General features: G+C 43.2%; 1 protein-coding gene across 1 annotated transcript; it reads right to left on the bottom strand.

Moving 5' to 3' along the window:
* Window positions 1-3832: 3832 nt before the first annotated feature.
* LOC143302203 (mitochondrial ubiquitin ligase activator of NFKB 1-like) lies at window positions 3833-17037 on the bottom strand. The gene is made up of 4 exons (XM_076616767.1): window positions 16842-17037; window positions 16214-16413; window positions 15493-15697; window positions 3833-7234 (listed from the first exon to the last, which is right to left on the bottom strand). The coding sequence occupies exons 1-4, from the start codon at window positions 16953-16955 to the stop codon at window positions 6707-6709; spliced, it is 1047 nt and encodes a 348-aa protein (XP_076472882.1). The 5' UTR covers window positions 16956-17037; the 3' UTR covers window positions 3833-6706.
* Window positions 17038-17087: the final 50 nt, after the last annotated feature.

Raw genomic sequence — 17087 nt, 5'->3', positions numbered from 1 at the left:
CGTGCTGTGTGCATGCCACACGCAGTTGGCCCCCGGGGTGTGTCTACCTATGCATGCGAAGTCTGGATCCGGCAGAATCTGCGGAAGAAACCTATCGGTTCAATGGAGAGGAAGGCGGTTACAGCAACGCACTGTGGAGTGCAGAGAGCAAGATGAGACACCGAAAGGATATCTTGGTCATCCACTGCATCCGTGCTCATCCTCCAGTCGTCTCGACTTAGTCTTGCCACTGGAAATTGGTGGACCCGGACGAGAGAGTGAGGTTGACGTTGCGCAACTCCTCTTCACTTTAAACAAACTCATCGCGCAAGTCATCAGTCATCCAAAATGACCTTTTATCCTTCATCATTTCATCACCCCCAAGTCCTGTGGCGACAGGCGAGCGACGAAACGACAGGTGTGGGTACACTGGCAGTCGCAGCCGCAGACCTGCACGCAGGCGGCTCAGGCCATAGGGTCGTTCTTCGTCGACAGGAGCAGCGATGGAGCTCGGCAGCCGTCTGAGCGTCTGAGCAGCCCTCTTTAGGAATGCACTGCTCGCCTCCCTGGCATGAGGAAGGGGCTAGAAAAGGTGCCCTAAAAATTGCCTGCTCCATATCACCCTGGCCAGCATACCGCGGCTGGCGGGGACCCTACATCAGCGGTCGAAACAACAAGAAAGAAAAGAAAAAACAAGGATCGTTCCTCTCACCATTGGTGCTTGGAACATAAGGACTCTCCTGGACAGAGATAACGCGGACAGACCCCAAAGGAGAACGGCACTAGTTGCATCCGAACTCGCCAGATACAACATTGACATCAGCCTTGAGTGAGACTCGGCTTGCAGGCGAAGGCGAGCTCTGTGAACAGGGATCTGGTTACACCTTCTTCTGGAGTGGACGAGGAAGCGAAGAGCGACGTGAGGCTGGCGTTGGTTTTGCAGTAAAAACAGCACTTGTCAGCAAGCTAGCTGGAATCCCAAAGGGAGTCAACGATAGGCTTATGACCATGAAACTCCCACTGGCATCTGGCCAGAGGCACCTCACGATTGTCAGTGCCTATGCCCCAACCATGACCAACCCGGATGAAGTGAAGGCGAAGTTCTACGAGGACCTTCACTCTGTCATTGCTGCTATCCCTAAAGCAGACAAGCTCATCATTCTTGGGGACTTCAATGCTAGAGTTGGCTCTGACTACATCTCCTGGGATGGAGTGATTGGAAAGCACGGTGTGGGCCACTGCAACCCAAATGGATTGCTTTTGCTTCAGACCTGTGCAGAACACGAACTGCTGATAACCAACACAGTTTTCTGCCTCCCTACCCGTAACAGGACGTCATGGATGCACCCTCGCTCAAAGCATTAGCATCTCATTGATTATGTCATCGTCAGGAAAAGAGATAGGCAAGATGTACGTGTGACAAAGACCATGTGCGGCGCCGAGTGTTGGACAGACCATCGCCTTGTAGTCTCAAAGCTGAATATTCAAATCCAGCCCAAGAGACGCCCCCAAGGCCAGAAGGCTCCAAAATGGCTCAACATCGCTAAGCTGAAAAACATCACCATCAAACAGTCCTTTGTGGAGCTGTTGGAAGATCGTCTGGAATCCGCCTCTCTGGACAACCAGAATGTGGAGTCTGACTGGAGGACCCTGCGTGAGCTGCTTCAGAGACCCTGGGACCCATGACCAGAAAGCACAAAGACTGGTTTGATGAAAACTGTGATGAAATCAAGCAGCTTCTGGATGAGAAACGCCGTCTGCATCAAGCCTACCTGAGCAACCCAAAGTCCACATCAAAAAAGGATGCGTACGATGCCATCCGCAGGACTGTTCAGCAAAAGTTACGCCAGATGCAGGATAAGTGGCTGAGTGACAAAGCTGATGAGATCCAGGGATATGCTGACAGGCACGATATGAAGAGGTTCTATGATGCCTTAAAAGAAGTCTACAGCCCCACATCCTCAGGATCATCCCCCCTCCTCAGTGCAGATGGGAATACTTTGATCACCGAGAAGGAGAAAATTCTCGAACGCGGGGCTGAGCACTTCAACAGTGTCTTAAATCGCCCTTCCTCCATAAATGATGAAGCCATAGACCGTCTCCCACAAGTCCCCATCAACGAAGCACTGGACAATCCGCCAACACTTATTGAGACCCAGAAAGCAATCTGTCTGCTATCCAGTGGCAAAGCACCTGGCTCAGACTCCATACCAGCAGAGGTCTACAAGGATGGAGGCACTGTGCTGACTGAGAAGCTCCATCAGCTGTACTCACTCATGTGGAAAGAAGAGACGATCCCCCAGGATTTCAAAGATGCATCTATCATTCACTTGTACAAACGAAAGGGGAACCGGCAACCCTGTGATAACCATCGGGGCATTTCCTTGCTCTCCATCGCAGGCAAGATACTTGCCAGGATCCTACTAAACCGCCTCACAGCACACCTTGACCAAGGTCATTTGTCTGAGAGCCAATGTGGATTCCGGAAAGAGCGCGGAACCACCGACATAGTGTTTGCTGCAAGGCAGCTGCAAGAGAAATGTCAGGAGCAAAATGCTGATCTGTTCTCCACCTATGTCGACCTCACTAAGGCCTTCGACACCGTGAGTAGAGAGGGACTGTGGAAGATCATGGCCAAGTACGGATGCTCTCGGAAATTTATTTCCTAGATCAGCCAATTCCATGAAGGCATGCAGGCTCGAGTCCAGGACAAAGGCGAAACATCTGCTCCTTTTGCTGTCACAAATAGTGTCAAGCAAGGCTGCGTCCTGGCTCCAACGCTGTTCAGCCTCATGTTCTCTGCAATGCTTACTGATGCCTTCAGAGATGGCGATGTTGGAATCGGCCTAAAGTACCGAACAGATGGCAAGTTGTTTAACCTCAGAAGGCTTCAAGCAAAAACGAAGGTCATGACAGACATCATCAGAGACTTTTTGTTTGCTGATGATTGTGCCCTCAACGCTGGATCTGAAGCTGACATGCAACTCAGCGTCGACAAGTTTGCCACTGCCAGCAGGAACTTCGGCCTTACCATCAGCACAAGGAAAACTGAAGTTCTCCATCAGCCAGCCCCAGGGAAACCCTACGTTGAGCCCAACATCACAGTCAACGGTCAGAGACTCAGTGCGGTGGAGCGGTTCACATACCTTGGCAGCACACTGTCACGAAATGCGACCATCGACGATGAAGTGAACGTCAGGATTGCAAGAGCAAGTGCAACTTTTGGTAGACTCAGTGCAAATGTCTGGAACAGAAGAGGTATTAGTCTTGAGACCAAGCTAAAGGTCTACAGAGCAGTAGTTCTCCCCACACTACTGTACGCCTGCGAAACTTGGACAGTGTACCAACGACATGCCAAGAAGCTGAACCACTTCCACACAACATGCCTCAGGAAGCTACTGAACATCAAGTGGCAAGACAAGACTCCAGACACAGAGGTGCTCGCAAAAGCCACCCTTCCCAGCATCTTCACCATCCTGATGCAGTCCCAGCTTCACTGGGCTGGACACGTAGCGCGCATGCCAGACCATCGGCTGCCCAAAAGGCTCTTCTATGGCGAGCTGCAACAAGGGAAGAGATCACACGGAGGTCAGAAGAAGCGCTTCAGAGATACTCTGAAAGTCTCTCTGAAAGCGTTTGATATCAACCCTGACTCCAGGACTGCTGCAGCTGTTCAGAAGAGGCAGGCCAGAAAGTCACGGGCAAACAAGCTCCCTGACAATGATATGCCTGTCTTTGTCTGCCCCAACTGTCAGCGAACATTTCATGCGCAGACTGGACTATTCAGCCATCTGCGCATTCACAGATAGATTCATGAGCATCCTCCCCCCCTACCCCACCACCACCCTCCCCCCATCCCCCAGCTGGATGACAACGATGGTCATCATCGATCTCGATGGACACACCACCACCATGTTCACTGAACCAAACTCTGTAGAAAGAAAAATCAGAATAGACGTAGGACGTCAGTGGATGTCTCACAGGCACTACAGCAACACTGTGTGTAAGACATTATTTGACGTCTTATGAGCATTGAATAGGTTAATTGTATGGATTTGCTAAGTTGCTGTCAAGAAAAAGTAATACCCCAAACATTTCCCCAAATCAACAATCAACTGGGATCACCTAACAAATTCAAAATTGGAAATATCAAACGACAGAGCAATAGCACCTGGTGGGTAAAGGGTGGAGATTTTCCCAGTCTCCCAGTTCAACATATGTGCAGACCTGTTCGTGCCTGAATCCCCTCCATGTGTATACGCAAGCAGAAGATCAAAGACGCATGTTAAAGATCCTGTAATCCATGTCAGCGTTCGGTGGGTTACGGAAACAAGAACATACCCAGCATGCACACCCCCGAAAACAGAGTATAGCTGCCTACATGGTGGGGTAAAAACGGTCATACACTTGTAAGCCCACTCGTGTACATACAAGCGAACATGGGAGTTGCAGCCCACGAACAAAGAAGAAGGAACGACAGAGGTTTCGGGTTTTATTCTTAATTTGTATGCAAAAACTTATTTCTTACCTATCAGTCTTTGAGTGCATGTATTCAAGGAGTCCTGAGTTAATGAACAGTTTCAATGGGTTGGAAAAATGAAATGAAAAGAAAGAAAAGAAAAAGAAACTGTACTATAATTCACATATAGTTCAGATGTGATGACAAAAGTATAACCTGAAGGTCTGTTGTGCTCCACACCACAGCATAACTCAACACAATATAGTCTATATTCAAAAGCAATTTTGTATCACAGTGTTCAGAATGGAAGAATTGAGCAATCAGGCTGTTCATTACTCAGCAATGTGTGGTTAAAGCCAAATATGTAATTTGTGTGATCATTCTGATTTTGGACAGGGAATGAGAGATAACAGTTCTGATAATCGATGCTCACCATAAATATAAGGCCCAATATTTACTGTAATTTTTGGACTAAAGGGCTTGACCCCTTCACCTCTTCTAATGGTGGATATAATGAGTGACAGAACAGGTGGTGAGCACAAGCTCCAAAAACAGTGATGCAGAAAAAAGAACACTCACAAATTGTTGTCACTGAGAGTGAAAAAAAGTTCCCCTCAAGGAATGAAATAGTTGGACTCAGGATGAGCAGGGGGTGATGCCACAGACATGGTCATCATGGTGGGGATCATGGGGCAGCAAAAACAAACACACAAACAAACAAAAAGAACCCCAAACTATTCTTGCACAGATACTTGCTGAGAACAAAGCACACATCCTACAATGCTGCATGAAAATCAAGAGTGACCAATCCTGCAATTCACTCACACAATATTATCAACAGTTTAAAAAAAAAAGAAAAAAGGCGTGACTGAGGCAGATGCCAATGATAAAGCCGCAGACCACCTTCAGCTGAACCATAAAGTTCTACTGGTGAAAGTAGTGCCCCAGGCTTCATTGAGAATGTCAACATATCAGAAGAATCATTCATTCAACTTTTCTTTTTTGTTTAACTTGAAAAAATTTTTTTTGCAAAGACATGCATACAATATACAGAGAACATTATGAACAAACAGTATAAACGAACAGTAACATGCAACAGAGAGAAAAAGTCAAAAGTATAATATAAAAAAACAACAAAGCAACAACAACAACAAAAAAAAGAAAAAAAGAACACACAGACACACATTTAAGTACTTGTCCAATCATTTAATCAATCAATGTTGACACATTATTCGTTGCAGTAGTGATGATGGTTTCAATAACTATGACGCTTGAAATAGCAGTAGAATAAGTAATAATATTAAGTTGATATTGATAATAATGAGACCAGTTGTAACATAGCGATAGCATCAATTATGTCAACTACTACAGTAATGGCAACAAAGATGAGGTGAAAGCGGGTGGTAGCATTGTAGTATCATAAGGAACAATGAGTATACCACTTCTACATTATTAGAAAAGAAAGCTTATTGCCAATTACAATGAAAAAACAACAACAACAAAGAAACAGAACTAAACAAACAAAGAAAAAAACCGACAAAAAACAAACCAACAAAAACTGCTAGTAGAAGTGTTTTGCAGTGGATGTGAGTTGTTTTTTTTCCCTTTTCTCTCTCTCTCTATCTTTCCCTTTTTTTCCACTTCATTTCATAAGGACTATTATACAGAATGGTTATAATGGAACAGGCAAAACAGTTTCCATAATTGGAAGGTAACTGTTCTACTTTGTACCCAAAGCATAATGGTTCATCAGTATATAAAATGCATGTTCTTCGATTTTGTATCTGTATCTGAGCTGTGTTCTAAATGCATTGAGTTGTGGTTGTTGTTTATTGAATTTGCATGTGTACAGAAAGTCCATTCAACTTTTCTTGTTGGAGACTCCACAGTTCAGATTTCTTGCAATTCTCCCTGTATAATAATGATGAATATCATAATCATGACTAACATGGTACTGTTTAAATGCTGACATTCCAGAAAAATACTGATGTATTTTTTCTAAATTATACGTACTCGTACGTATTACCATGTTGATAGTTTTAAAATTTCATTTAACCATGAAATGCTTGTGCAGCAATTGCTTTTAAGTTAATATTTTGATAGAGCTTAATACATGAGAGTGTCTTACACTAGGATGTTGTTTTTTTTTCTTTTGGACGTGCATCTTATACACAAGGGTGCCAGAAAGATTGAAAATTTTGGTACATTCTTCCAAGGTATTTAAAAGGAACTGAGCAGTATATTTTTCATTGTTGGAAGTCCTTTTTTTCAGGGTCTATAGACAGGCAAGAATCTCTGAATAGGAACACGGCAAACAGGACACCTGGGTTCTGGAAGTGCCTGCGCACAATCCGAACACATGGAGATATGACCACAGTCCAAGGTCACCACCTCACGAGGATTGTCCAAACAAACCACACATTGATCCTCCTCTGCCGAATCACCGTTGACATTTGATCGTGTACGGCATCGAAGAGTGTTTTGGCGAATCTCCTCAAGTTCTCTCTGCGATCTTTGCCGATCCAGGTACCTCTTGGTCACCCTCCACAGTGCATAGGTGACCATACCTGATGCCACTATTCCAAAAATAATGGAGACGACTTTGAGCATCATGGCTTGTGTCCGGAATAATTTGACCAGCTGCGTTTTGCTCATTGTGGTAAGGTAGTATTTCAAGCCATCTGTGTGTGGAGGTCTCAATTTCAGTTTTCCATCTTCCAGAATGATCTCACCTATACCAAGCAAGCCTGTTCCAACTGCCAGCATCTTTTCTGATTTTTCATATCCACGGCAAACCTTCACAAAAGAAAAAAAACAACAACTGAACATCATCTTAGCTTAGACATCCATCTATTATTAAACAAAATGTGAAAATCTGAACAAATGCTAAACAAATGTGGTTCTTCAAGATTTATTCACACAAAAAGAAGTAAATAAATAAATAAAACTGGGTTTAAAAAAGGAAAAGAAAAGCCACACACAGATTTAAAAAAAAATCAAATGCATACTCTTGCTGGCTCTCATACATCTTCAAATCTGACATGAATTTCAAGACTTATATGATACAACAAACAAACATGAACAAAAAACGATTCACTCTTATCCTGGACTTGGGAACGTACCGGTGTTCCCAATGGCCCGGGAACACACACACACAAACACACACACACACACACACATGATCTCTGTCCCCGTGTAGCCACTAGGCCATTCATTACTTTATGCAACAAAACCCTCAATATTTTGATGTTTTTTCTCTGAAATCACATCAGCCAGTGGTGCAGTGATACAAGAGATGGCTGTAGTTCGTATATGTTATTTAGATAAGGGATCTATACCAAAGATTCATCTCCATTATGAGCAGAAACTTAGGCTTACAGGAAACACTGTTCCATCTTTTGTGTGTTTATGTATCATCAAAACAGGTAATACTGACCCCTGCAAAACAATGAAACATTGGTGATTCCTGCACTGTTAGTGTTATTGGGGTTTGTAAACATTTTCTTTTGTCAGCTTCAGGGGAGTTTCACCCCCCAGGGTCCCCATTGAGGTGTCACACACCAGGGCTTTCACAGCCCCCTCCGCCCTTCCCCCCACTCTCATTCCTCATCCAAAGAAACTTCAGCCACTGAGACTAATCCCAATCTACACTGATTCAAGTAAGGGGCCCTTGAAAGAGGCAGCACAACATCTCAAGAGCACCTGATGTCCACTTTCGCTCAGGACAGCAGCACTGAAGAGATCTGGACAGCGCTATTCCAGAGTCTAAAAAATGCCTTCACTAAGCATATCCCTCACAAACCAATGAATGGTAAACGAAGATGTCCATGGATTGATTGTGTAGCAGTTAAGCTGATCTGGAGGAGAGAATGTCTCCACAAGTGTTGGAACAAGTCTGGTGATGAAGAGCTACACAAGCAATTCAAGACTCTCAAGCAGCTTGTTCAAAAACACCTGTGTTGTCTGTGCTGGAGATACAGAGAAGACCTCATCCAAGACACTCCAGACCAAACCACACCAAAAAAGAAGTTCTGAAGCTTTACTAAACAAGGAGGACTGAAGGCTCTGGTGTCTCAAAGATGCAGGGTGACTCATCAATGACCCAAAGGAACGGGTCCTGATCAAGCAGTTCCAGTCTGTCTTCAGCTGCAGGGAGGACATCACAGCTGATGATTTTAACCAGCGATGTCCCTCACCACCTGACCTACCCCACTACCCCACATGCAGAGAGTGAGAGACATCAGCATCACTGAGGAAGGGGAAAAAAAGCTGCTTCCCAGTCTTAACCCCAACAAAGCCTGTGGACCTGATGGCATCACAACCAGGCTCCTGAAGACAGGTGCTGAGGAGATCGCCCCGGCCTTTATTCTGCTCTTCCGCTGTTCCTACAACACCAGAACACTGCCACACGATTGGAAGCAGGATTTCATCACACCTGTCTTCAAGAAGGGAGAATGCTACAAGACAGAAAAATTATCATAATATTCCTTGCCTGTGCAGCCTGCAAAATGATGGAACATATAATCACCAGTCATATCATGACATACTCCCAAAGCAACAGCATCCTCTGCACAGAAAAGCACAGCTTTCAAGTAATACAATGTTGTGAGACACAGCTGCTTGGCTACATTGACAAAACAACATTCAAGCTGGAAAGAGAGAACCAAGTGGACACAATTGTCCTTGACCTCTCCAAGGCCTTTGAAAAGGTCAGCCATGCCCTGCTTATTCACAAATTACAGTGTTACGCAATTAGAGGTCATCTCAATGCATGGATTAAGAACTTCCTTGAGGACAGGCAAAAAACAGTTGTGGTAGAGGGAGTCATGTCAGAATACATCCCAATCAACTCAGTCAAGGGTTTGGTCCTCGGACCAAATCTCTTCCTTCTCTTCACCAATGACCTCCCAAATTCCAAATCTAAGGCCAATTTACAGATGGCATCATGTGCAACAAAGTAATCAAGAAGGTAGCTGACCAGCACATAATCCAAGAAGACCTTGTCTCCCTTATTATCTGGGAAAAACAGAGGGCCATGCAATTTCACCTGCAAAAGTGCTCCAGCTTGAGTGTCAGTCTAAAGAGAAAAAAAATTGTAACAGATTATCAACTTCACAGCCATGCACTGGAAAACATCAACACAATTAAATATCTTAGTGCGAACATCCAAGATGACTTACATTGGGGACCCAACATAAACTCTACAACCAACAAAGCCAACAAGACCTACACTTTCGCAGCCTCGAGACAGGAAACAAGAACACAAAGGAAACTGCCTACAAAGCCCTTTGTTTGACCAAACCTAGAGTATGCGGCATCTGTGTGGGACCCCAACACAGCCACTGACACGCAGACCATTGAAAAGGTCCAATGCTGAGCAGCAAGATGGGTCACCAACCGACAACGACAGATGTCCTGCGTCAACTCCATTCTCAGCTTGCACAACCGTACAAGTCTGATGGACAAAAAGCTCCACTGGAGATGTTTTATAAATTCCATCATGGGCTCATCTCAGTCTGCATACCAAGACCATCAGACAGCAGGCTGAGCTCCAAAAAAAACAACAACACCTTCAACTATGACATCCCTGCCTGCAGAACGCAGTACAGACATTCATCCTTCTTCCCCTGCACCATCCTGGAATGGAACACACTGCCCCAGGAGGTTGTCTCAGCCAAATCGTTGGACTGTTTTGTCCAGACTGGCCTCCTGACTGTGACTTGACAAAGTAAACTTCACCCCCCCCACAAACCTTTCTGCTAGTTGTGCCCTTGCACCCCACAGCAACCTCTCACAAAGTGACAGTTTTCATTAGTATACTGATGTTGGAAGAAGAATCACTCTAAAAATGGGTGATAGACTGACAGTCTCAGGATCAATGAACATGTCACAAGCATATTAATTTTAACTGGAATCTGAAAAAAGATCCTCCAAATGAATTGAACCTTCTCCAACAAATATCTTCCCCAACTCCCCTCTCACACCTATATGTCCACTTGAATGACTGCTTGCACAGTATATTGGCTTCTTTCTCTCTATGTACCTCCCTTCTACCCTGTTCTTAAACTTTCTTCAGTTCTTGTCTTGCTGTATGACTTCTGAGATATGTATCTGCCTGTCATTATTCATGTATACATAATAAAGGAAAAATCCTCTTCTATTTCATTCTTTTGGATAATCTGTATAGAAACAGGCATGCCCATTAGAGAATTAAATAAAAGCATCTACAATGCTTTGCCAAAGCAAGGACATGACTTTTGTAAACACTCCAATAAAGCGTTTCATCAAAGAACTTTTTTCTGACTCAAGTGTAGAGAAAAAATAATACCCACAGCTTCAGTATGGAGAACTATTATTTCCTGCCTGTAAGGCAGTACAGTGCATAAGGTGCACCACCTGAATTTAAAGAAAAAGGTCATTTGAATATATATAAGGTACACACATCCCATGAGCCACTTTTGCTAAAAAAAAATTTTTAAATGGCACAGAATGGCCCTTGTGACCCTTGAAGTTATTCTCTGAGTAATCAATGAGTTGTGACATCATTTGTCTACTTGTCTACTCTGCTCTGTTAAACTGTTTGCTCTGTTATCTGCTTTTTTCATCAAATGGAACAATTTCTATCATTCTGATGCTTTCACTCGAATTTGCACTGATGTCAAGTCCCAGTGCTTTAGCTTTTTTCAATCAGAATCCAGTTTACTAGCTCTGTTTCCAGTCCTGGACACCATCTTGCTTTGCAAGTCTGAAAATATCTGAAGGTGATCAGTTCACTCTTCTGATTTCTCTATTTTCACAACAAGTCAGCCGCTGCTCATTTTTTACTGCATAAAGGAGAATTGTAATCATGTTCACTTTTAAATTCAGTGTCATGAGCAATTTGGTTTCAGTTCGGTTTGACGGTGAACATCAACAATATTGAATTGAACAGTGGTAAGACTGAAGCATGGAATTGTTGCTATTAAGTGTGATCATGTCCATTTCTTGCAATCAAGTGTGTTGTCAAATTATGAATATGTTTGTTGGGAGAGGTAATAATAATTAGTATTTATATAGCACTTAATCTTGTGCAAAGACAAATCAAAATGCTTACACACCAGTCATTCAAATGCATGCACAATCCTAATTCACACAGATGAAAAAACAACAACATAAACACATGTAAATACAAAACTGGAGAAACTGAAGACAAGGAAGAAGCAGGTAAGGCAGGGACAAGGAGGGGAGGTCTATTTTGGGAAGAGGTGGGTTTTAACGCCAGACTTGAAAGAGCTGAGTGCAGAAACCTGGCGAAGTGAAAGAGGAAGTCCATCCCACAAGCAAGGTCCAGAAACAAAGAAAGAATGGCAGCCAACAGTGGAGTGTCTGAATCTGGGTATGCAGAAACATAGTGGATCCAAAGCTGATCGTAGAGAGTAAGATGGGTGTAGAGGTGAAGACAGCTACAGAGACAGAAAGGGGCAGATTTGCTAATGCATTTATAACACAGACTGCTGATCTTGTACCTTTTTGTTGTTGTTGTTGATGCCAATCATCTGCACTGTTTTAGTGGCATTACCCCATGCCGCTCATTCCGAGTCCCTCATATATGATTACACCCGGGTTCATTTGTCGCAGTCCAAGCACTGGCAGTCCAGAGAAAACCATCAATGTCAGGTTGCCAGGAAGCCACACACCAGAGGAGACCCTGCACTGCTGCTGAGTCACTTTGGTGGTGTTCAGTAGTGCCTGTTCTGATTTAACATACTAAGGACATCACCTACTAAGCCCCCTATTGACAACAATAATGAATTAGTCATGAAGCCACACTGAGTGAGCGTCTCCCCCAGAATGGAGACCACCATCATGTCCCTCCAACAGTCCCCAATGAATCTGCCGACACTGAAGACCTTGACAAGACTCACCCCAAGTGCATAAGTGGAGGGGTATTGCAACAGAAGTCACCACGAGAGTGGTTTCGGTGCTGTGGTCAGCACAATATGCAGACCAAAAAGGGTGAAGGAGATTGTTGAAACAAAGGTGGTTGCTGAGCTGCTTTAGGACAGATTTTTCAAGTAGTTTCGACAGGAAAGCAAGGTTAGAAACTGGTCAATAATTTTACAAAATGTTTGCATCAAGGTTGGGTTTCTTCAGAAGAAGCTGAACAATTGTAGTTTTCAAAGTGGATGGAAATGTTCCAGTCAGAAGAGATGAGTTGACAATATTGGTGATTGTGGGGAGAAGCACTGGGAAAAGACAGAGGCTGGTACAGGATCAAGTGCGCAAGATTTTACTGTCATTTCTTTCAGGATTTCATTCACTTCTATTTCAGTGAAATCACTCGTCCTCAGTGTGATCGACTACAGACTTGGGCTAACAACACCGTCTCAAAGCAACCTCTTAAAATTAGAAAGAGTTCAAAATGAAGCTATGAGGCTGATCCTTGGAACAACAAAGAACACAGAAACCATGCAATACCTGCTTGACCTTCCTTCAGTGCAGGCCAGAACAGGTCAAGACCTACTTCAAAGCATCAGTAAACCCTCAAAACCCACTGCATGACGCAGTCAAAGAACCAAAAGGCAGCCGTCTAGGACGAGGAAGATCATGGATGGGGCAAGCAGAAGACACAATCCAGCTAGTATGCCGACTACAAGACCTGAAAGAAACAAAAAAAAGAATGGGAGAAAAACCCCGAAAACCTCAACCATCTATCCAACACAGCCATCTCACCCACTCTAGGAAGACATTGTCGGGAATGGCCAGACGGCAAAACTGATGCGGAAGTGAAGCTACCCATAGAAGAAAACAGTAAAGAAGAGGACATCGTCATATACACAGATGGCTCAGTCACCAAAGACCAATCCGGTTGGGGATTCACTGCGAAACAAAATGGAAAAACAGTTAGGGAAGAGAATGCTGCCTACAAAGTCACAACCTCCAGCCTAACGATGGAAGTTGAAGCTGTGACACATGCCCTCCAGTGGCTATCGTCCATCCATACGCCCGGAAACCAACATGCCATGATTCTAACCGACTCAATGAACCTCATACAGAAAACTGAAAATGGAATAGGAAGCCCAGAGTGGCATAAGGCAATGCACAACTTTCAGATTAAAAAACTCACATGGTCATACTGCCCGGGACATGCAGGAGTAAAGGGAAATGAGTGAGCTGACAGACTTGCTGGTAACGCAACACCAATGAGCGGCCTACATCTAGGAAAATCGGAAATCCTCAGAAAAGTCAAAGAATATCAAAAAGAACAGGTACAAGGCCATCACACCATCGATCGCCTCAAAGAAATAAAAGCAGAGAGATGGAGCGGCCGTAAGTCTAACATGAAAGGTAGAGCACGATGCTTTGCAAATCAAACAAATATCGGCATCATTTCCAAACCAACATTGCGCAAATTTCTTTCTTCTTCAAAATGGAACACAGTCCCTGTGGGCAACACACTAGACGCCATGTTCTTGGCATCAGAGACCTTTTCCCATCCCTTTTGCTGCCAATCAGTGGCAGCCTCTGTGCGTGTGTGTATGTGTGGGTCTGTGTTTTTGAGTGCGTTTGTGCATGCGCGAGAGTGTAAGTGTACACAAGTGTCAGGAGAGTTCTGTGCATGTGCGTGTGTGTGTGTGTGTGTGAGGGGGAGGTGGGGGTGCGGAGAGGAGGTGGGGTAGAGGATGAGGTATGTGAGTGTATGCATGCCTACACTGTGGGAGCAACAGGATATTGGAATGTATATATATATATATATATCTATCTTTGTATATATGTGTGTGGGGTTGGGGGTGGGAGATATGGGCGTGTGTGTGTGTGCTTGTACAAGTAAGTGTTCATCTGTGTGTGTGTGAGTGTGTGTGTGTGCCGCGGAAGCTGCGATACATAGACTAGAAATGAGTGTGTGGAGGAGGGGGGTAGAGGAGGTGCAGGGTAATGTGTGTGGTGTGTGTGTGTGTGTGTGTGTGTGTTGGAGCTCATGTACGTTTATATGTATTTGACTGTGCTTTCATATCTGTGAAACTGCATGTTTGGTGCATATCTGTTATGCATGTGTGGGTGTATGTGTGAATGTTTTACATTTATTTTCTTATTTATCATCATTGTTGTCTTATTTATTTATTTATTTATTATTATTATTATTATTTTATCATTATTATCATTACTACTACCTTTTTTATATCATAATTATTATTTATTTATTTATTTATTTATGTAAGCTTATCTATTATTTATTCACTTTTTTTATTTTTTCTCAAGGCCTGGCTAAGCGTGTTGGGTTACGCTGCTGGTCAGGCATCTGCTTGGCAGATGTGGTGTAGCGTATATGGATTTGTCCGAACGCAGTGACGCCTCCTTGAGCTACTGAAACTGAAACTGAAACTCAGTCAATGGACTGAAGGAATGGAGAGGAGTACTGTTGAACTGAGGATCAGGATAAGCAGACTGGAAAGGCATCTGGTCCAAGCTTGTACGAATATTTTGGACTTTGTTGAAAAAGAAAGAGGAGAAGACACTGGGAAGTTCAGATAAAGGGACGACCCTTTTGTTGCCATGGGTTCTTTAACATGCGCTAAATGCATACTGCACATGGGACCTCGGTTTATAGTCTCATCAGAATGGCTTGCGTCCAGACCACAACTCAAGGTCGAGTGAAGGGGTAGAAAATACTGGCAACTGCCTGTGTGATTCGAACCACTGCGCTCAGATTCTCTCGCTTCCTAGGCGGATGCATTACCTCTAGACCAACACTCCACTATAAGAGAAATCCCATCCAAAAATGTGTAGGAGTACCAAGGAGCAATTTAGGAGGAGGAATTTCTCTTTGCACAAGGGAGGTTTACTCCCCAGTTTTTATCAATTTCAAGCCATTTCCTTCCATGATTCCTCTTCAGTTTCACTACCTGGTTTACACAAAGATGGAAACATTAATTCTAAAATGGAGCTGATAGTTGTCAAAAATTTCTGGGGAAGACTGCAGGACACTTGCTTATTTATTAAAAAAAAATCAAAAAAAAATCACTTTTTAGACAAGACTAAATTTCTTTACGATATAGTTAAGATCACATACTGACCTCTCCAAAGAGGCGATCAAGGCCAGATTCCAAGACAGACGTCTGTCGAGGGGCAAATTCATGGTGTGTCACTTCCAGGTCATCCAAAAGACGGTTGGCATCAGTTGGCTCTGTAACCATCATCAAATGACCTGGGCTGTCTGGGTCAGAGAGTGCAAAGGGAACTGACTCCAGATTTTCCATTAGAACTTTTTTCACATCTGACCTAAATGAAAGAAAAGAAAAATGATATAAGATGTAACTCTTTAAAAGGAAACACATGAGTTCAGTATCTACACATATTTCTTTGTCCAGAAAATGCATGACTCAAAGAATGGAACACAAGATTACCAGTTATAAATATCTTTAAAAGGAAAAAAATCATCAAAAACATGAGACTTGGGAGTCAAACAAAATGGGCATAAGCAGCAAACAAATCATGGAATCATGCAAATCTTTTACAATATTCTATTCAAGAAACTGAAATTCTACAACTATGCCTTCAGAGTAATGGAACATAATTTCTGTTTTTATTTGGGGGGCATTCTTTAGTATTCTGATGGGATTTCCTGGACTAAAACATTGATGCAGTGCTTAGTTTTCTACATGAATGAAGGGAACAGTGTGCTATGCCTTGGTATCAGAAAAAAAAGAAAAGATGGCGATGGAGAAAAAGAGAGTGGGCAGGCATGGGATGACGGAACTTGGAAGTTGAGAACACATCCATATGTATGTCTCATACCAGACTCCATTTGTTCTCTTGGACTTGTGTTCAACAAGAGACGTCTGTAGAATTACACCTTCCATGGGACTGTTCTCTGTCTTGAAGGTTTTCCCTTGCTCTATCACTATCCCCTGCACTGCTGCATAGGATATACACTGACTGTCAAGTTCCTCAAGCCTCATTTTCAGCGCCGCACCAATTTTTACGATCTCTACTTTCTGGAACAAAAATAGAACACATAAAACTTGTTTATAATTCATTCTATTTTTCATAACTTTTTCAAATTCTGCAAAAGGCATTACAACAAGAAGCATGAACAGTATGAATAGACAGAACACCCAACAGGTATTAAAAGAAGAAAAAAAACATCAATCAACAAACTGCTTGACAAATCATTCAATAAATCAATTAATGTTGACAACAACAATGGCAGTAGTAACGGTGATATCAATAAAAACAACAATTGTAGTAGTAGTAGTTGTAGTAGTAGTAGTAGTAGTAATGTAGCAATAGCAACAATTACATCAACAAAATGAAACAGAATTGGAGGAGTAGAAGACGACGAAGAGGAGGAAGGAGAAGAATGAAACTGAAAGTACAAGTGCATCAAAACTGACATGCTGATGTTCATTTCATCAGACTTTACCTTTAATTCAGATGCTGCATTGTTCCTGCTTCTATAAAATGCATACAGTGAAGCTGCCAGAATCCCTGCTAGAGATCCCCCGATGCCGATCGCAGCATCGACTGTTTCAATCATTGTAGCTGATGTCCAGTCTTTTGAGTTTAAAAGGTAAATAAACAACCTCCCAAAGTTTGGGGTTCGCCTGATCCAAGGACGACAATTGTCACCGGAGTGATTTAACCTTTGTCAGGGCCTATTCTCGTGTGA

The sequence above is a fragment of the Babylonia areolata genome, chromosome 29 (genome assembly GCF_041734735.1).
Source record: "Babylonia areolata isolate BAREFJ2019XMU chromosome 29, ASM4173473v1, whole genome shotgun sequence".
Lineage (NCBI taxonomy): Eukaryota > Metazoa > Mollusca > Gastropoda > Neogastropoda > Buccinidae > Babylonia > Babylonia areolata.
The sequence above is the reverse complement of the archived record's forward strand: the minus strand, read 5'-3'. Positions and strand labels throughout refer to the sequence as shown.

Excerpts from the sequence above, each read along its gene's own strand:
- LOC143302203 (XM_076616767.1), bottom strand. The coding sequence starts at position 16,955 with ATGATTGAAACAGTCGATGCTGCGATCGGCATCGGGGGATCTCTAGCA. Across the intron at positions 15,698-16,213 it reads AAGAGAACAAATGGAGTCTG|GTCAGATGTGAAAAAAGTTC; the intron begins GTATGAGACATA and ends TCTTTCATTTAG. Across the intron at positions 7,235-15,492 it reads TTGATCGCCTCTTTGGAGAG|GTTTGCCGTGGATATGAAAA; the intron begins GTCAGTATGTGA and ends TCTTTTGTGAAG.